General features: G+C 68.2%; 3 protein-coding genes across 6 annotated transcripts; all 3 read left to right on the top strand.

The window, feature by feature from the left end:
- Positions 1-2,230: 2,230 nt before the first annotated feature.
- HAX1 (HCLS1 associated protein X-1) lies at positions 2,231-4,253 on the top strand. 2 transcript variants are annotated; one of them, XM_072846645.1, is made up of 8 exons: positions 2,231-2,382; positions 2,653-2,858; positions 2,955-3,106; positions 3,217-3,262; positions 3,381-3,496; positions 3,613-3,763; positions 3,837-3,987; positions 4,125-4,253. In XM_072846645.1, exons 1-7 carry the CDS (start codon positions 2,330-2,332, stop codon positions 3,953-3,955), a joined length of 843 nt encoding a protein of 280 aa, XP_072702746.1. In that variant the 5' UTR covers positions 2,231-2,329; the 3' UTR covers positions 3,956-3,987; positions 4,125-4,253. The 2 variants fall into 2 exon arrangements, with proteins under 2 accessions (XP_072702746.1, XP_072702745.1); XM_072846644.1 differs by having other exon boundaries at positions 2,653-3,106.
- A 608-nt stretch (positions 4,254-4,861) lies between these two features.
- Positions 4,862-6,802, top strand: AQP10 (aquaporin 10). The gene is made up of 6 exons (XM_072846463.1): positions 4,862-4,966; positions 5,635-5,761; positions 5,857-5,994; positions 6,087-6,205; positions 6,288-6,505; positions 6,577-6,802. Exons 1-6 carry the CDS (start codon positions 4,862-4,864, stop codon positions 6,800-6,802), a joined length of 933 nt encoding a protein of 310 aa, XP_072702564.1.
- A 460-nt stretch (positions 6,803-7,262) lies between these two features.
- Positions 7,263-18,385, top strand: ATP8B2 (ATPase phospholipid transporting 8B2). 3 transcript variants are annotated; one of them, XM_072846717.1, is made up of 27 exons: positions 7,263-7,434; positions 8,767-8,825; positions 9,554-9,667; positions 9,853-9,951; positions 10,149-10,210; positions 10,362-10,434; positions 10,805-10,875; positions 11,044-11,123; positions 11,347-11,505; positions 11,580-11,668; positions 11,743-11,939; positions 12,668-12,876; positions 13,098-13,141; positions 13,217-13,382; positions 13,460-13,648; positions 13,851-13,966; positions 14,119-14,283; positions 14,366-14,477; positions 14,620-14,725; positions 14,858-15,002; positions 15,089-15,272; positions 15,433-15,656; positions 16,003-16,086; positions 16,296-16,541; positions 16,686-16,824; positions 16,914-17,044; positions 17,151-18,385. In XM_072846717.1, the coding sequence occupies exons 1-27, from the start codon at positions 7,404-7,406 to the stop codon at positions 17,436-17,438; spliced, it is 3,582 nt and encodes a 1,193-aa protein (XP_072702818.1). In that variant the 5' UTR covers positions 7,263-7,403; the 3' UTR covers positions 17,439-18,385. The 3 variants fall into 3 exon arrangements, with proteins under 3 accessions (XP_072702818.1, XP_072702819.1, XP_072702817.1); XM_072846718.1 differs by lacking the exon at positions 7,263-7,434 and adding an exon at positions 7,545-7,667 and having other exon boundaries at positions 16,476-16,541; XM_072846716.1 differs by lacking the exon at positions 7,263-7,434 and adding an exon at positions 7,546-7,667.
- Positions 18,386-18,521: the final 136 nt, after the last annotated feature.

Below are 18,521 nucleotides of genomic sequence, written 5' to 3'. Positions count from 1 at the left end.
ATTGATATGAACAGCATTGTAAGATGAATTAGTTGAAGTGTCTTTTTTGTACCGTGTTCTAAATTTAATGGATAAATGTGTCTTGTATATAAAAACAAAAACCCCACGCCGTCCTGTAGTTCTCTCATTTCCTCACCCACCCTCTGCTGCTCTCGGCCACCGGCCCAGAGTTGCCCCGGAGGGCACCCCCCTATTTTACGTTCTCCATCCGCGCCCCCTTCCTCCTCGCGGGCCCCGAGCGCAGGTCCTGCCCCCCCCTTGCACGCTGTAAGTATCTCCTGCTTTTGGGTTTGGGTTTTTTTTTGGTCTTTTTTTTTTTTTCTATCCAGTCCAGATCTTGTATTTTTCAGTTCAAATTGGTCACTTCAACTGAAGCCCCTGTGCGGGTGATTTACTAAAGAGAATAAAGATCACAAAGTGATGTGTGTATTTTTTAATACCTACCTTCTCAGCCTGGTTCCGTATTTTTGACGCAGGGTGCGGGAGGCCCCGGGCAAGGGGGAGAGCAGTTCCCCCCACCCCTCCCCAGCTTTTTTCTCCCTCTTTTGTGGATTTTTCCTCTCCCCAGCTGTGGCGCTGGGCACCAGCATCCCAGCACAGGGACAGCGTCACCATCCTTTTCCCTGTCCCTTCCCTGGGCCGGGGACTCCCTGCCCTCCATTTCTCTGCCTCCCCCACGCTGTGCGCAGCTGCCCGCCCTCCCCCTGCGGCTTGTGCCATCCCGCTTGCCCTGTGCTGCTGGTGCACCCATCTGAGGTTGGGGGGTGTCGTGGTTTAGCCTCTACCCAGCCACTCGCTCGTTCCCCCCGGTGGGATGGGGGAGAGAATCAGAAGAGTAAAAGTGAGAAAACTCGTGAGTTGAGACAAAGACAGTTTGATAAGGAAAGCAAAAGCCACGCACGCAAGCAAAGCAAAACAAGGAATTCATTCGCTCCTTCCCCTGGGCAGGCAGGTGCTCAGCCATCTCCAGGAAAGCAGGGCTCCATCACACCTAACGGGGACTTGGGAAGACAAATGCCATCGCTCCAAATGTCCCCCCCTTCCTTCTTCTTCCCCCAGCTTTATACACTGAGCATGACGCCATGTGGTGTGGGATAGCCCTTGGGTCAGCTGGGGTCAGCTGTCCCAGCCATGTCCCCTCCCAGTTCCTTGTGCACCCCCAGCCCCCTCGCGGGTGGGGTGGGGTGAGAAGAGAAAAGGCCTTGACTGTGTGTAAGCACTGCTCAGCAGGAACAAAAACACCCCTGGGTTATCAGCACTGTTTCCAGCACAAATCCAAACCACAGCCCCACACCAGCGACTGTGAAGAAAATTAACTCTACCCCAGCCAAAACCAGGACAGGGGGTGCTCTCCCCCCCCCTCGCCACCTGGGGAAAGGACCGCCTGTCACGGGAGGGGGGTCCCCGGTGCAAGGGAGGAGAACGGGACCGCCGGCGTGGTGGCGGAAAGCCGTGGGTGCTTCCAGCCCCGCGCTCCCCATCACCCTCCTCGAAAGAGCGCGGGAGCTGCTGCCGGAGGGCGGCCGGGCTGCAGGGTAAGGGGCTGGGGGTCGGGGGGTCCCTGCCTCGGGGGGGGGGGGGGCAAAGCTGGAGCTGCCTCCAGTCCCTCCCTGTGCTCCGGGGGGGGCGGCGGAGGAGCGGGAGGGCCCGGGGTTGCACTGACGGAGCTCGGCTGGGGCCGCAGACAAAGAGCAGGCGCCCGGCGGGGCTGCAGGAGCCCCGGGCGGTGCGGGACGGCGCCCACTGCAGCCCCGGCCCCGTCAGGGCGCTGCGCGGGCCCCCCCGGCCCTTCTCCCCGAGACCCCTGCGGGCGCAGCTCGGCCCAGCGCGGCCGCGGGGGACCCGGCCCAGCCTGCAGCACCCGGTACGGCTCGGGGGGGCACCCCCGGGGACACGGCTCTGCCCCGGGGGCTGCCGGTGCCAGCGGCCGCCGCTCCCAGGCGGCCTCGGGAGCTGGGCAGACGCCGAGGGCCGTGGATGGTGCGGGCTGGAGCCCGCTGGCTCCCGGGTGTCCCGGGACAGCCCGGGCCCGGCGGCCGCAGCGAGAGGCCCCAGAGCCGCCCCGGGCCTGGGGCGGTCCGACGGGGAAGGCTCCGGCCTGTGAAGAGCACGGGGGGGAGCCCCGACGGGAGCGAGGGCGGTCCGCGGGCTGGGGCACGGCCCCGGGGCCGGGCGGGGCCCCGCGGATCCGCCTTCGCTCAAGGCCCCGGGGGTTCGGCCGCGGCGCCTCGCGACACCCGGCGGCGCTTTGCGGCGCTGCGCGGCTCCGGCGCTTTACGGCAGCGCGACCCGGGCGCGGCGGGCGGCGGCGCTGGGCGGGCGGAGCGCGATGAGCTTTTACGAGGCGTTTCGCGGCTTCTTCGGGTTCCCGGGGCGGCGCAGGTACCGGTACCCCGCCCCCGGCCCGGCCCTGACCCCCGGCCACCCCCGACTGGGCGCCCCCGGCCCCCCCGCCTCCCCCCCGGCTGCGCAGACCCCGCGCCGGCTCCCCCTCGGTTGCCCACCGCGCCCCCGCCCGCACAGCCGCTGTCCCGGTTCCCCGCACGCCCCCCCCCCAGGCCCCTGTTGCCCCGCGGGTCCTGTCCCGGCCCCCGGTTGTCCTCCGGCCCCCGTTGCTCCGGGCCCGGGTGTCTCACCGCCGCGGTCCCGCAGGCCCCGGGACCCGCTCTTCGGCGGCTCGGCGTGGGACGAGGAGGAGGAGGAGGAGGAAGATGACGGCCCGTCCCTGGCGCGGCCCCCCCAGGACTTCGCCTTCGGCCCCGGCGCATCCCGCGGCGCCTTCGAGGAGCTGTTCCGGGACGTGGGCGAGCTCCTGGGCGTCTTCGGGGGGGCCTGGGCCGGGCCCCCGCAGCCCTTCGGTGGGGATGGGAAGGGGCCGCCCCCGCCGGGGGCTGAGCGGGGCTCTGGGGCCGATGCCGACCCCGACCCGACCCGACCCCCCCTTTGCTCCCCAGAGCCCCCCCTGCCCGGCCCCGGCGAGGGCAGCGCGGGGCAGCCGCTGCGGGACTCCATGCTGAAGCACCCGGACAGCCCCGCTCCCGGCGCGTCCCCGGGAGGCCCTGGGGACGCCAGCGACCCGGCCCGGCCCTGGGGACCCTTCCTAGGGGTGGGTGAGGGCTCTGCCTCACACGGGCTCGGCTGTGGCGGCCGTCGGAGCCCGCCGTCGCGGCGTCGCGCTTTCCCTCCCCGTCACCGGCGCGTGGCTTTGCCTTGCAGCTGGAAGACGGTCACCCGGCTCCTCCGGGCCTCAAGGAAGACCAAGGTGGGTGCCGGGAGCGGGGCCGCGGGGTCTCTGCCTTCCCCGCTCTACCTGCCCGCGCTGCCGCAGCCGTCGGGGCACGTCCCCACGCTGCTGTCACCGTCTCGCATCTTCCCCGCAGACCTGGACTCCCAGGTCTCCTCGGCAGGGTTGGGGACCATCCTGAGACCCGACGAGCCCAAGTCCCGCTCTTACTTCCAGAGCGTCTCCGTCACCAAAGTGACTCTCCCTGACGGGGTGAGTGTCCCCTGCGGGCGCAGCGATGGGCAGCGGGTGACCTGGGGACACCGTCCCCGGCGCAAGGAGCAGAGCCCGGGGTGGTGGCGTCTCTCAAGGCTCAGTGCTCTGCGCAGGCGGTGGAGGAGCGCCGGACCGTGCAGGACAGCCAGGGCCGCCGGGAGACGACGGTGACCCGCCGGAGGGGGGACCAGGCCTTCATCACCACCACCAAGGAGGACGGGCAGAGCAAGGACTACCGGGAGGAGGTGGTCAACATGGATGACCGTGAGTGGGGCGCTGAGGAGGGCGAGGGGAGCGGGCCGGGTCCCCTCTGAGCGAGTTCTCCCTGCTCTCCCAGGGGAGCTGGCGCAGTTCGCGGGCACGTGGCCGCGGCAAGACGAGCTCCGTGCTCCTAACCTGAGCGACCCCTCGTCTGCGCTGGGCAGCTTCTTCCGACGCTGGTTCTCGAGCTGGTAGCTGTGCCCCGCCCCCCCCCGGCTGAGCACCCCGTATGTGTGATGGGTGCAGGGTGGGGGGACCCCAGGGCTTCCCAGGACCGGATGCCGGCTTGGGGGCCGGGGCTGCCGGCTCCATCCAGGGCGGGCGGTGGGCAGCAGCCTCTTCTCACCACCTGTTTTTGTTGCAGATGGGTCAGATCCTGCTGGGAGCTGGTGCCCGGGCTGGGGGCTGCTGCGGAGCTGCAGGGACCCCCGTGGGGGCCAAGTGCGTGTGTGTGCGTGTGTACAGAGCAATAAAGTCTATTTATGCTAACGGCGTCCTGGCAGGCTCCTTCAGGCTGGAACCTCCCCGATTCGGAGGCAGGGACCCGCACGGCTGCCAGGGTGCCTCCTGGGGTCTGCCCCACGGGTGCAGGCAGCCACCGGGCTCCTCTGCCCTGGCCCCGTGCCCGCGCTGCTCCCTGCCCACCTCCCTCTCCCGTTTCCCTGCCTGCCCGGCGCTGTGCTAACGCCTCCCCTGGGCTGCTCTCGAGGGCCCGTCCTGGGAGCCTTTCCAAGGCCTCTTCATTAACGCTGCCTGCGGTTGCGGCTTGGGCAGGGATCTGGCAGGGAAAAAGGGGGTTCCCCGGAGGGGAAACACCCGTGTCGGCTCACCTGAGCGAGGTCTCGGTTCCCCACAGCCACTCGGGGATCCTCGGGGGCTCCTGCCAGGTCTGGTCCTACTGGGGGATGCCGTTGTCACGAGGTGCCGCTGTTCCCTGCCCCATGTGGGACTCTGGTCCCTACCAGGCGTCTCCCTGCGGTGTGGCCCTGATTGGTTTAAAGTCTGCACGTTATCACCCACTCCAGCCCCGGGACTCATAAAATTGCACCGGGACGGAGACGCTGACACCGCTGTCTCCGCTGCCTCTTCCCGGCCGGCCCCATGGGCACCGCTTCCTTCTTGAAGAGGGCTCAGGCTCTGCTCCGCGTCCAGAACCAGCTGGCGCGGGAATGCCTGGCTGAGCTGCTGGCCGTCTTCGTGCTCATCGTGAGCGGGGCACGTGGGTGGGCTGGGGCTGACCGTGGGGCGGTAGCAGGCGCCGGGGGTCCCCGGGCTCCCCTGCCTGTCCCTCGCTGGGGTTGGGGGGTTTGGGGCTGCGCCATGCTCGCCGAGTGTCTTGGCACTGCCTGGCCTCCTGCTTGGACCGTGTTCCTGCGGTGTGGTACGGCCTCCGCCGCGGCGGCTCCGGTGCCGTAAGGGCACGGGCGCTGCCGCGAGTCACGTGAGGGAGCGGCGCTGGGCAGCGAGTGCCTCAACGCCTCCCACCCTGGAGCAGGCAAAGGTTGGGGCTCTCGAGCTGCGCTTGGCATTTGGGCTGCATCCCGTGATGGCAAAAGGTGACACCGTGACCGCACTGGCAGCACCCCTTCCCCGCCATCTCCCCAGGGAAGCAGATTACTTAATCGCTGATAATTTGTTTACCTTGCCATCGAAACCACAAGCGAGGTGCCCAAAGCTGGAGCTGAGGGGATGGGGGAGCAAAACCACGGAGAGCGGGCAGGCGGAGGCACCAGAGCAGCCCTCGCCTCGCCGCCCTTCTGCCGGCTGGGATCGGTGCTAATCCCGGCAGCGCGGTGGGGCAGAGGCCCGTGGGGAGCCCGGGGCTCGGCGAGGGGCCCGGGGGGCCACAGTGGAGCCGTGTCCCTCTTCTCCAGCTGATCACCCTGGCTGGCTCGGCACAGATGGTCACCAGCTCTGGGACGAAGGGGAACATCTTCACTGCCTACCTGGCGGGCGCCCTGGCCGTCATGGTGTCTGTCTACACGGCGGGGGGAGTCTCCGGTGAGGCTGGGGAGGGGGTCCCAGCTCCCACCGTCCCCCGGCTCCAGAAGCCCCGGGACCCTCTGCTCCCGGCCCCTCTCTCCACTCCGTTGCAGGGGCCCACCTGAACCCAGCGTTCTCCCTCACCATGTGCCTGCTGGGGCAGTTCCCCTGGTGGAAGTTTCCCATCTTCGTGGCCGTGCAGACCTCGGCAGCTTTCATCTCCGCCGGAGCCGTCTACGTCCTCTACTACGGTACGGGGAGGTGGGCAGGCGCCCGGCGAGGGAACACGGCGGCTGCGCCAGGGTGGCCGGGCTCGCGGACGGGCTCTGCCTCTGCTCCGCAGATGCCATCCAGCACTACAGCAACGGGACCCTCACCGCCTCCGGTCCCCGGGAAACCGCCTCCATCTTTGCCACCTACCCTGCCGACTACCTCTCCCTCTCCAGTGGCTTCTTGGACCAGGTGGGTGCCGGCGGCGGCTCCCCGCAGACCCCTCCGGCAGTGCCGGTCCCCGTGGCGCTGAGCCACCGTGCTGGCCCCACAGGTGATGGGCACGGCGCTGCTGATCGTGGGCATCCTGGCCATCATGGACACCCGCAACAAGGGTGTCCCCAAGGGCCTGGAGCCGGTGGCCGTGGCCCTGCTGGTGTTGTCCATCGAGATCTCCATGGGCTCCAACTGCGGCTGCCCCCTGAACCCCGCGCGGGATTTCGGGCCCCGGCTCTTCACCTACGTGGCAGGTTGGGGCGTGGAGGTCTTCAGGTGGGTAGAGGGAAGGGGGCGAGGTGGGGGGTGGCAGGGGTGACCCCCTGCCCACCGTGCCCCGTCCCCAGCAGGGGCAATGGGTGGTGGTGGGTGCCGGTGGTGGCACCGCTGCTGGGGGCCGCCGTGGGCTCGGCCCTTTACCAGCTCCTCGTGGCTTTCCACCACCCGGCGGAGGAGGACGACCCCCCGGCCGAGCAGAACTCCCTGGTCCTCGTCAACACCGCCAGCCGCCTGGACGCCAAGACGTCACCCGTGGAGAAGGACGCGGGGGGGACGCTGCCCCAGAAGAAGTGACACCGGGGACCCCCTGCCACCCCGGGCCGGCGGCACGGTCCCCCCCACAGCCCCCGTCACACCATTAAACGAGCCCTGAGGCCACGGGGTCTCTTGTGTCTGGACACGGGGCAGCAGCGGCCCCCGGCCCCCCGGGGGGACAGAGCCGGCCAGGCCCGGCTGCAGGGGGACCCCGGCCCGGGGGACATGTGCTGCCGGGGGGGCTGCCCCTTGGCCCCCCTGGGGCTGCCTCTGGCCCCCCCAGAGCCCCCCCCAGGCTCCCCGGGACCCCCTGGGGCCGCTCCGCTGCCCGACCCCCCCGGGGTTGTACTCTGGGACCCCCGGGACCGCCGAGGCTGCAGCCGGTACCCCCCGGCGCTGCCCCCTGCTCCCCGGGAGCCCCCCACGCCGTCGCCCCCCCGGCCGCCCCGTCCCGCCGGGGCAGCGTTCGGTCGCTCCCCCATCACTTCCGCCGCCGACCGGCGCTGCCGCGGCCATGGGGCGCTGAGGCGGCGGCAGCGGCGCGGCAGCGGGAGCGGGGCCGCAGCGGCCCCGGCACCGGCCCCCGGCACCGGCCCCGGCCCCGGCCGCCCGCTCCCCATGGGCTGCGGGGCCGCGGGCCATGGAGCGGTGCGCGGCCCGCCGGGCCCCAGGTGAGCGGGGCGGGGCGGGGGCCCGGTAGGCCCCGGTAGGCCCCGGTGGGCCCCGGTGCGGCCGTTGCCCCGGCAACGCGGCGGGGCGGGGCGGGGCGGGAGGGCCCGGGCCGGGGCACCGGCAGCGGCGGCCCGGGATGGCGCCGCCGGGGCGCTCCGCGGCCCCGCAGCCATGACGGTGCCCCGGGAGATGCCCGAGAAGTGGCCGCGGGTCCGCGCCCCCGGCGGGGCGGGTGGGTGCGGGCCGGGCGGGCCTGCGGCGGGGCCGGGCCGGGCAGGGGCCGGGGGCCGGGCCGGGGGCCTGGGGGTGCAGCTAAGCAGGGCTGGGGTGCAGGGCTGGAGGGGTCCGGGGGTGCAGATGTCCGGGGCGGGGGTGCAGGGCTGGGGGCCTGGGGGTGCAGCTAAGCAGGGCTGAGGGGCCTGGGGGTGCAGGGCTGGGGGGCCTGGGGGTGGAGATCAGCAAGAGTGGGGGTGCAGGGTCTGGGGGTTCTGGGCTAGGGGGCTGGGGGTGCAGGGCTGGAGGGGTCTGGGGGTGCAGATATCCAGGACTAGGGGGCTGGGGCTGCAGCTAAGCAAGGCTGGGGGCCTGGGGGTGCAGGACTGGGGGTCTGGGGGTGCAGATCAGCAAGAGTGGGGGTGCCGGATCTGGGGGTTCTGGGCTAGGGGGCTGGGGGTGCAGATATCCAGGACTGGGGGACTGGGGCTGCAGCTAAGCAAGGCTGGGGGCCTGGGGGTGCAGGGCTGGGGGACTGGGGGTGCAGATCAGCAAGAGTGGGGGTGCCGGATCTGGGGTTCTGGGCTAGGGGGCTGGGGGTGCAGAGAAGCAAGGCTGGGGGCCTGGGGGTGCAGATATCCGGGGCTGGGGCTCTGGGGGTGCAGCTAAGCAGGGCTGGGGGTCTGGGCGTGCAAGCCGGGGGGTGCAGTTCTGGGGGTGCAGATAAGAGTGCTGGAGGGTCTGTGGGTGCATAAGAGGGCTGGGGGGCTGGGGGTGCAGATAAGCAGGGCTGAGGGTCTAGGAGCGCAGGGCTGGGGGGTCTGGCGGTGCAGGACTGGGGGTGCAGGGCTGGGGGTACAGATAATCAGGGCTGGTGACATGGGGGTGCAGAAAAAGAGGGCTGGGGGTGCAGGGGTGTGGGTCCTGGCGTGGGGGGAGCACAGGGCCGCACGACACGGCTGGGGGGCTTCCCTGTTCCCCTGGGGGTCTGGGGCTCCTGCGCTTGCCTGTGGGGCTTTCGGGGAGCAGGGCTGGCCGGCTGTGGGGTGCAGAGGGAAGGTCTGGGGTGCAGAGGGGAGGTCTGGGGCGCGGGGCTGACGGGGCACGCTGTGTTGCAGAGGAGGAGAGGCGGGTGCGAGCCAACGCGCGGGAGTACAACGAGAAGTTCCAGTACGCGGTGAGTGGGGTGGCCGAGCCCCGTCCCTCGGGGCCTCGTCCCGCGGCTCGGGCAGGTTTGGGGGGCTGGGGCCTGCGTCACCCTCCAGGTCGGCGGAGAGGGGGGGGTTACGGCTAAAAATAGATGTTTGTCCCTGAGAAAATTGTGCTGACAAGCCGTTAACGCCAACGGAGCTCAGGGGCCGGGGCGGCCCGGCTGGAGGGGGTCACAGCACGCTCCCATGGTGGGGGACGCGGCCCCCCATCCTCTGCCGGGGTGCGAAACCCCCGAGCTCTGGCCGCACCCCTGCCCGTCCCCGATGCGGTTCTGAGCTTCCGGAGCCGCTGGGGGAGGGGCAGTGCTCACCTTGGCCTCCCCCACCACGCTGGAGGTTATTTCTGGCTGCTCCAGACCAGGCCCTGCCTCGGCCTCGCTGGGGGGGGGGGGAGCAGGGGGTCTGCGTTGGGGTGACCCTTGGGGGGGCCGGGTGCTGCCGCCTGGATGCTCCGGATGCTGCTGCTGGAGGAGGCTGGTCCCTGGGTACCGGCTGGTGACCAAGGGGGAGGAATCGGCTTCTCGAGGAAGCTGCCACGGAGTTAAGGCAGGGGCAGGAGCCAGGGGTCCAGGCTGCTGTCCAGAGCTCCCGAATTAGGGGCACGGTGTGCTGCAGCCCTGCCCCCAGAGCGATGCTGGGCGGTCACGGGGCTTCGGCAACTCCTGAACCCCCTTCTCGCCCCATCCATCCCCAGAGCAACTGCATCAAGACCTCCAAGTACAACATTGTCACCTTCCTGCCTGTCAACCTCTTCGAGCAGTTCCAGGAAGTGGCCAACACCTATTTCCTCTTCCTCCTCATCCTGCAGGTGAGTGCTGGGGGGCCCGGGGAGGCAGACGGGGCCCCCCCGCGCTGTCCTTGCCTGGCTGGGCAGCCGGGAGGACCCAGGACACGTCCTGTCCCTGCGAAGCGGCGGGTTTGGCCCCCTCGAGCAGAGGTAGCATGGGCCTGGGGCTGGCCTGGTCCCCTCTAACTCCCGCTCCCTGTCCCCAGCTGATCCCGCAGATCTCTTCGCTCTCCTGGTTCACCACCATCGTGCCTTTGGTTCTTGTCTTAACCATCACAGCTGTCAAAGATGCCACCGACGACTATGTGAGTGGTCCCCCACGCGCCCCTCTACCTGGGCTGGCTGCCCGCTGCCGGCTGGGCATGGGACTTGGGGCTGGGCAGGCGGCTGTGACCCTGGTGCGGGTGTGCGGTGCCCGGGGCCATGGCATTTGCCGGGGGAGGGACGCAGGACCTTGTCCCCAGAGGGGCTGACGACGCTGTCTCTTCCCCTCCGCACCCAGTTCCGCCATAAAAGCGACAACCAGGTGAACAACCGGCAGTCTCAGGTGCTGATCGGCGGAGTGTGAGTGTCGTGGGGATGGGGCAGCCAGGGAGGGGGCACGGGGCCCTGCCGGATGCGGCACAGGGCTGCAGGCAGGGGCAGAGCGCAGTGGGGCAGGGGAGAAGCAACGCTGCCAGCTCCCACCTAACTCCACTCCGCCGTCCCTCTGCAGCCTCCGTCAGGAGCAGTGGATGAACGTCCGTGTCGGAGACATCATCAAGTTGGAGAACAACCAGTTCGTGGCGGTGAGTGTGGCCCTGAGACGAGCACGGTCCCGGCTGGGCAGTGCACGGGGACAGCAGCACGGCGTGGTGCTGCACCCGCTCTGCTTTTCTGCTCCTCCATCACCTCCTGGGGTGGAGACATCAGGGACTTTGCAGCCTGGAAGTTGCATTTAGGTTGTAGCATTTGAGCCATGTTTAAGCTCTGGGGATTTGGCTGATGTGGGCGCTTCGGGCAACGGTGTCCAGGCCGGGGTGCTGGCAGTGCCCTGCTGAGGACGCGTGGCTCCGGAGGCCCCGCTGGCCCCTGGTGTCCGAGGGCCAGGAGCTTCCCTGGGGAAGGCGTAGGGGAGCCCCAGGGTCAGCATAACCCTTCACGTGTCTCTCCCGGCAGGCTGACCTCCTCCTCCTCTCCAGCAGCGAACCCCATGGGTTGTGCTACATAGAGACCGCGGAGCTGGACGGGTAGGTGACCCTGCTCGCCTCGGGTGGCAGGGGAAGGCGAGAGGTAGGAGTGAGAACGGGCTGCAGGCGGGGCAGGAGCTGCCGGGGACCTGAAACCGGGGAGCATCTGCGAAGGTCTTCCCTGCCAGGCTGTCCCTAACCCCGCGCGTGGTGCCTCCTTGCCCGCAGAGAGACCAACATGAAAGTGCGGCAGGCCATCCCCGTCACCTCGGAGCTGAGCGACACCAGCAAGCTGGCTCGGTTTGATGGTGAGTGCCTGCGACCAGTCCTCTGCAGTGGGGCAGCCCCTGGGTTTCCTGCTCCATCACCTGGCGTGGGTCCACCCTGGAGAGGCCAGGACCATCTACACGGTGTTGTGGTCCCGTGGCTTGAAGCGGATCTCTGGGGAGCTGGGGACGGTGCTGGGAGCACTGGGATGGAGCTGGCCGCGTGGAGAGGGCACGTTACAGCCGAGCCATCCCCTGCGCCCAGGCGAGGTGATCTGTGAACCCCCCAACAACAAGCTGGACAAGTTTGGCGGGACGCTGTACTGGAAGGAGAACAAGTACCCCCTGAGCAACCAGAACATGCTGCTGCGGGGCTGCGTCCTGCGCAACACCGAGTGGTGCTTCGGCCTCGTCGTCTTCGCAGGTGGGCTGGGACAGCTGCTGCCACTGCACTGCGCGGAAGGGAGAGACCCTGCTGACGCCCTTCCCTCTCCCCAGGGCCCGACACGAAACTGATGCAGAACAGCGGCCGGACCAAGTTCAAGCGGACGAGCATCGATCGGCTGATGAACACGCTGGTGCTCTGGGTATGCGGAAGGCAGATCCCAGGGAGCCCCGGCTCTGGCCTGGTTGGGGCTCTGATGTCCCATCCTGTCCCCAGATCTTCGGGTTCCTGGTGTGCATGGGGGTGATCCTGGCCATCGGCAATGCCATCTGGGAGCACGAGGTGGGCGTCTGCTTCCAGATCTACCTGCCCTGGGACGAGGGGGTGCACAGTGCCTTCTTCTCTGGCTTCCTCTCCTTCTGGTCCTACATCATCATCCTCAACACTGTGGTGCCCATCTCCCTCTACGTGAGGTAGGGCAGGGGCCGAGGGGCTGGGCCGGGGGTGCGCGAGGAACAGGCACCAGGAATTAGGGGTGCCCTCTGGGGAGGGGAGACGGGGATGGAGACCCACGGGCAGAGCTGTGTGCGTGGGGTGGGCGCGGGCTGCTCTCCTGGTGATGGGCCAGGTCTGCCCTCGGGGATACCCCAAGACCTGAGACCCCACAGGTCCCTCGGGGCCCCCCCAGCTGTGTCTGTCTGGCTGCTCGTCTCTCCCTGCCCTGGCTGCATGCTGGTTATTTTGCTCTGCCCTCCTGCAGCTCCCAGGCTCCTGCACTGTCCCCTTCTCTCTCTCTTTTAATTTCTCTCTCTTTTCGTTCCCCAGCATGGGTTCTGTCACCCTTAGCCCCGAGGTAAGAACGTGTCACCCCCACCCCTCCCACTAGCTCATTGCTGTCTGCCCTGGGGGCCGGGGAGGGGGTTCGGGGCGCGTAGGTGTGTGAGATGCCCGGGGAGCCCCACGGGCTGCCCCCTCGGTGCCAGGCCCCGCGTCCCCAGCCCTGGCTTGGCGGCGGCTGTCGGTAGGAGCGGGTGCGGGCCAGCCCCGGGGAAGGGCGTGGGAGCCGGCAAGCAGCGTGGGGGCCCTGGGTGCCAGGGTGCCCCAGGCGCTTGGGGGTCTGGGGTGGGCGTGTGTGTGCCCGTCGCTGGCTCAGCAGAGCGTGCTGCCCTGCCCCGGTGACGCCCAGCTGTCCCCCCCGCAGCGTGGAGGTGATCCGTCTCGGGCACAGCTACTTCATCAACTGGGACAAGAAGATGTATTGTGCCAAGCGCCGGACGCCAGCTGAGGCCCGGACCACCACGCTCAATGAGGAGCTGGGGCAGGTGGAGTACATCTTCTCCGACAAGACCGGCACCCTCACCCAGAACATCATGGTCTTCAGCAAGTGCTCCGTGAACGGGCACAGCTATGGTGAGCGCAGGGCCCCGGCACCAGGCTGGGTCTGCCTGCAGGGTGTGGGCGCGCTGGCTCCCCTCCTGCAGACCCTTTGGGGCACTCGGGGCAGCCGGGGGATGACGCTCAGCCATAGCGTTGTGGGGCTGCCGCTGCCTCGTGGTCCCCTGGGCGTGGGTGCTGGTGGGGGCAGCAGCGTTGGGTCCCTGTCCTGGTTAACTCCGTGCCCCGGTTCACAGGTGACGTGCAGGACGTGCTGGGTCACAAGGCGGAGCTGGGAGAGGTACGGGTGCCGCAGCGCCGGTGCCTGGCTGTGCCGCGTGCCGCAGGGGGGTAACCCCATCTCTGCCCCTGCCAGAGGCCAGAGCCAGTCGACTTCTCCTTCAACCCGCTGGCGGACCCACGGTTCCAGTTCTGGGACCCCAGCCTGCTGGAAGCCGTCAAGCTGGGAGACCCCCACGTGCACGAGTTCTTCCGCCTGCTCTCGCTCTGCCACACCGTCATGTCCGAGGAGAAGAGCGAAGGTGGGTGCGGAGGGCAGGACCTGTCCCTGCACGGCTCGGGGCGCGGTGCTGGCTCTGACCCCCCGTGCTGTCCCCAGGGGAGCTGTATTACAAGGCTCAGTCCCCGGACGAGGGAGCGCTGGTCACGGCTGCAAGAAACTTCGGCTTCGTGTTCCGGTCCCGCACGCCCAAGACCATCACAGTGCATGAGCTGGGTCGAGCCATCACCTACCAGCTGCTGGCCATCCTGGACTTCAACAACATCCGCAAACGCATGTCCGTCATCGGTGAGGTCCTGGGCACGGCACAGGGGCTGTGGGGCCCAGAGGGCCGCGGTGGGGCTGGGGCGCGGGGGCTCGGTGTGGTGTGGTGTGCTGGGGACCAGCTGGTGACGTGACTGTGGAGGCATCGTGGGGCTGTGGCTGGGGGTTGGAGTGAGACCCGCTCCTGCACCCCTGAGCCAGGCAGCTTGTCCCCTGCTCCCTGCAGTCCGCAGCCCTGAGGGCAAGATCCGGCTGTACTGCAAAGGTGCTGACACCATCCTGCTGGAGCGCCTGCACCCCATCAACCAGGACCTGACCAACGTCACCACCGACCACCTCAACGTGAGTGAGGCAGGGTCCTGCGGGCAGGGCTGGGAAGGGAAGAGGGGCTGCCCAAACGCGTGGAGCCTGGCTTGTGCCCTGTCCTGGGGGGCGAGCAGGGTCTGGGGACACCGTCGGGGTCTGCCTGTGCACCCAGCTCCGGCCGCTTGCAGGAATATGCTGGCGAGGGGCTGCGGACGCTCGTGCTGGCCTACAAAGACCTGGAGGAGGGCTACTACGAGGACTGGTCCGAGCGGCTGCACCGAGCCAGCAGTGCCGCCGAGGCCCGTGAGGATCGCCTGGCTCGGCTCTACGACGAGGTGGAGCACGATATGATGGTACGTGGGCTGGGGGCACTGGGGCCGGGAGGCGGCTGGAGGGGCAGACCTTGCTGACCTCCCGCCTGTTTGGGTCCCCCAGCTGCTCGGAGCCACGGCCATCGAGGACAAACTGCAGCAGGGTGTCCCCGAAACCATCGCCATCCTGACGCTGGCCAACATCAAGATCTGGGTGTTGACGGGGGACAAACAGGGTGAGGCATTGCTGGGGTGGGGGTCTGGGCTGGCTGGAGACGAGGACATTCATGGGCTGGATCCCATCTGCCTGGGGGCGGTGGGACAGACGCTCCCCCCCCTCAGCTGAGCCTGGCTCAGCCCATGGTTTCCTGTCCCCAGAAACAGCTGTGAACATTGGCTACTCCTGCAAGATGCTGACGGACGACATGACGGAGGTGTTTGTGGTCACGGGCCACACTGTGCTGGAGGTGCGAGAGGAGCTCAGGTGAGGGTCGGAGAGCAGGGCTGGGTAGAGGACACACGCGGGGCCGGCGTGGGGCACGGCTGCACGTGGGGGAGCTGGGGGATACGGAAGTGCCCTGAATCGGGGCCCCCTGACCCCTCTCTCTTCCCTTAGGAAAGCCCGGGAGAAGATGATGGATGCATCGCGCTCCATGGGCAACGGCTTCTCCTACCAGGAGAAACTCTCCTCCTCCAAGCTCACCTCCGTGCTGGAAGCCATCGCGGGCGAATATGCCCTGGTCATCAACGGGCACAGCCTGGTAGGGACCCGGGAGCGCCGGGCTGGACGGGGCACCGTGTCCGGCTGTGGGCCGTGCCCCCCACTGTCCCCTCGCTCTCCTCGCAGGCCCACGCGCTGGAGGCTGACATGGAGGTGGAGTTCCTGGAGACGGCATGTGCCTGCAAGGCCGTCATCTGCTGCCGCGTCACACCCTTGCAGAAAGCCCAGGTGGTGGAGCTGGTGAAGAAGTACAAGAAAGCTGTGACCCTGGCCATCGGGGATGGGGCCAACGATGTCAGCATGATCAAGAGTAAGTCCTGGGGTCTGGGGAGCCGCAGGACGGACAGGTCCCCCCTTGCACCGTCCTTCTGTGCCCCGCAGGAACACAGTCCCGCTGGGGGGGTGCCACCCCCGGTCCCCTGTGCTCCTGGCAGAGCCCTCCTCACTCCACGTCTCTCTTCCCTCCGCAGCCGCCCACATCGGGGTGGGCATCAGCGGGCAGGAGGGCATCCAGGCGGTGCTGGCCTCCGACTACTCCTTCTCTCAGTTCAAGTTCCTGCAGCGCCTTCTCCTGGTGCACGGGCGCTGGTCCTACCTACGCATGTGCAAGTTCCTCTGCTACTTCTTCTACAAGAACTTCGCCTTCACCATGGTCCACTTCTGGTTTGGCTTCTTCTGCGGCTTCTCGGCGCAGGTGCGTCGCTGGCTTCTCGCGCTCAGAGTTGGGGAGGGTTTGCCTGCGGGACCCCTCTCTTCAGAAGCATGCCCCGGGCTGCCTGTGGGGCCTCGTCCTGCGCCAGCAGGCACAGCCCGGGATCCCTCCGGAGCTGGGCAGCGTGTGGTGGGTGCGAGGAGCCCGCGTAGCCGGGGCTGCCATGCGGTGGCAGCAGCACCCCGCTCCGCTCGGGGTGGGCACCCACGGAGGGGGGTGGCGGCGGCGGCTCTCCTCTCCGTGCAGCTGTGGGTGCAGGGACACGGGGGCCGGCTGGGACACGGGGCAGACAGGTCTTGCGTCCCCCTGAGCACTCCGTTCCACGCAGACCGTGTACGACCAGTACTTCATCACGCTGTACAACATTGTCTACACGTCGCTGCCCGTGCTCGCCATGGGCGTCTTTGACCAGGTACGGCGGGGGGCGGCGAGGGGGGTCCCTGGGTGGGCGAGGAGCTGGCCTGGCTCCCCTGCGTGGCCCACCCTGCGGGAGGAAGGGCTGCCCGGGCTGGGCTGTCCTTGTCCCTCCGCGGGCAGTGGTGGGGGCTGGCCCAGCCCCAGCGAACAGGCTGTGCCTGCCCGGGGCTGGAGAGAGGTGTCCAGAGTGCCCCGTGCCCCCAGGACGTGCCGGAGCAGCGGAGCATGGAGTACCCCAAGCTCTACGAGCCCGGGCAGCTGAACCTGCTCTTCAACAAGCGGGAGTTCTTCATCTGCATCGCCCAGGGCATCTACACCTCTGTCCTCATGTTCTTCATCCCCTACGGCGTCTTTGCTGATGCCACCCGTGACGATGGCGCCCAGCTGGCCGACTACCAGTCCTTTGCTGTCACCGTTGCCACCTCCCTCGTGATTGTTGTCAGCGTGCAGGTAGGGACGCGGCCGCTCGGCCCCAGCCCCTTGCCTGTAGCACGAAGGGCGGGTGGAGGTTTGGGTCCCGTCTTGCCCTGCAGCCGTGCTCGGAGCACCAGGGCCGTCCCCTGAGCCCTGCTGCCTCCTTCCCCTCTCCACCAGATCGGGCTGGACACGGGCTTCTGGACGGCCATCAACCACTTCTTCATCTGGGGCAGCCTGGCCGCCTACTTCGCCATCCTCTTCGCCATGCACAGCGACAGCCTCTTCCAGATGTTCCCCAACCAGTTCCGCTTCGTGGGTGAGTCCCAGGGGGGCTGAGCGATGCCCCCCACCCCAGCAGGGTGCTGCCCCGGTGGAGCCCTGGCTGGACTCGCGCTCCCCCCCCAGGTAACGCGCAGAACACGCTGGCCCAGCCCACGGTCTGGCTGACCATCGCCCTCACCACCGTGGTCTGCATCATGCCCGTCGTGGCCTTTCGCTTCCTCAAGCTGGACCTAAAACCCGAACTCTCGGACACGGTGAGAGCGCGTGGCTGTGGGGGGCGGACACGGGGTCCTGTCCCCTGGGGACAGGGGGTTCTGCAGGGCCCTGACCCTGTCCCCTGTCCCCCGGCGGTGTCCCCAGGTGCGCTACACTCAGCTGGTACGGAAGAAGCAGAAGACCCAGCACCGGTGCATGCGGCGCGTGGGGCGCGTGGGCTCGCGCCGCTCCGGCTACGCCTTCTCCCACCAGGAGGGCTTTGGGGAGCTCATCATGTCGGGCAAGAACATGCGGCTCAGCTCCCTGGCGCTCTCCACCTTCACCGCCCGCCCCAGCGCCGGCTGGATCGAGACCCTGCGCAAGAAGAAGGGCAGCGACAGCAGCACCGCCGGCAGCCCCAGCGGCGCGGCCGACAAGACGCTCAAGGTGTGAGGCTGGGGGGGCTCGCGTCCCCTCCCGTGCAGCCGGGGGTCCCCCTCGCCCCCTTCTCTTGCCATGGCCCCGGGGGGGGCCAAGCCCCTCCTGGGGGGGGTCCCGTGGGGGGAGCAGAGGCCGTGTGGGCCCAGGGTGCTGAGGTTTGGAGGAGTCTGGACTGTCGCAGTGTAACCAAAAAAATACTCTCCCCCGTCCCCGGGCCGGCCGGCCGGACGCTGTCCCCAGCAGCCCCCCCGGGCCGCTCTCTGTCAGTATTCACCTCCACGGAGTGCAAATACCCCATCACACGCGAATGTATCATGCCAGAGCCACCGCTGCGGGCAGGCGCGGGGGTCCGGGGGGGGGGCTGTGACAGCACCCTGCCCCTTCCCCCGCCCCTCACCCACGTGTCTTCTTTTTATATTAAAAAAAAAGGAAAAAAAAGAAAAAAAAAACAAACAAAAAAAACCACAACAAAAAAAAAAAAGGAAGGAAAAACCCTCCAAGTTTACAGAGCGACTTGTTTCTCAGTGTTGGCACGGCTGGTTACGGAGAGAGCGCGGGGGCCCGGGTGCTGGGGCCGGGGGGCGAGGGATGTCACCGTCCTCCGGCCCCCTGCCTTGGGGTGCGCCGGGACGGGGGGCCGGGTGGGAAAGGGGAAGCGTTCCCCAGCTCCTTCCTGCTTTCTGGGGGAAGCAGGGGTGTTTGCAGGCCGCCGTGATTCACTCCCACGCCAAGATCTTGCACAACCCTCGGCCTCTGCTTCCTCCTCCTCCTCCTCCTCCTCGTCGCCAGCTCCCCTGGCACTGGACCCTCTCCCGGGGGGTGTGGGTGGGCATCGTCCCCTCCCTGCCAGAGGCTCCCCGGGGGGCGTCGGGGTCCCGGGGCCGCTCTCTCCTTGATACCAAAGAGGAAATCGTTCAGGACGGGCTCTGGCATGGGCCAGAGTCTATTTTTGGGGGTGTTTGGGGGTTATTTTGTGTTTGGGGGGGGACGGGGGTGAAGATCGGGGCATCTAATTTATTACACGTTTCTATATTGCGGAATTGTATCATTTTATGGGTCCACAGAGAAAAAAAAAAAAGAACCCAAATCCAGCTT

Source organism: Ciconia boyciana, chromosome 26 (genome assembly GCF_034638445.1).
Source record: "Ciconia boyciana chromosome 26, ASM3463844v1, whole genome shotgun sequence".
NCBI lineage: Eukaryota > Metazoa > Chordata > Aves > Ciconiiformes > Ciconiidae > Ciconia > Ciconia boyciana.
The sequence above is the reverse complement of the archived record's forward strand: the minus strand, read 5'-3'. Positions and strand labels throughout refer to the sequence as shown.

Excerpts from the sequence above, each read along its gene's own strand:
- AQP10 (XM_072846463.1), top strand. The coding sequence starts at position 4,862 with ATGGGCACCGCTTCCTTCTTGAAGAGGGCTCAGGCTCTGCTCCGCGTC. Across the intron at positions 5,762-5,856 it reads CACGGCGGGGGGAGTCTCCG|GGGCCCACCTGAACCCAGCG; the intron begins GTGAGGCTGGGG and ends ACTCCGTTGCAG. Across the intron at positions 5,995-6,086 it reads CGTCTACGTCCTCTACTACG|ATGCCATCCAGCACTACAGC; the intron begins GTACGGGGAGGT and ends TCTGCTCCGCAG.
- HAX1 (XM_072846644.1), top strand. The coding sequence starts at position 2,330 with ATGAGCTTTTACGAGGCGTTTCGCGGCTTCTTCGGGTTCCCGGGGCGG. Across the intron at positions 3,497-3,612 it reads AAGTGACTCTCCCTGACGGG|GCGGTGGAGGAGCGCCGGAC; the intron begins GTGAGTGTCCCC and ends TGCTCTGCGCAG. Across the intron at positions 3,764-3,836 it reads GGTGGTCAACATGGATGACC|GGGAGCTGGCGCAGTTCGCG; the intron begins GTGAGTGGGGCG and ends CTGCTCTCCCAG.
- ATP8B2 (XM_072846716.1), top strand. The coding sequence starts at position 7,607 with ATGACGGTGCCCCGGGAGATGCCCGAGAAGTGGCCGCGGGTCCGCGCC. Across the intron at positions 11,669-11,742 it reads TGAACACGCTGGTGCTCTGG|ATCTTCGGGTTCCTGGTGTG; the intron begins GTATGCGGAAGG and ends TCCTGTCCCCAG. Across the intron at positions 16,542-16,685 it reads TGATTGTTGTCAGCGTGCAG|ATCGGGCTGGACACGGGCTT; the intron begins GTAGGGACGCGG and ends CCTCTCCACCAG.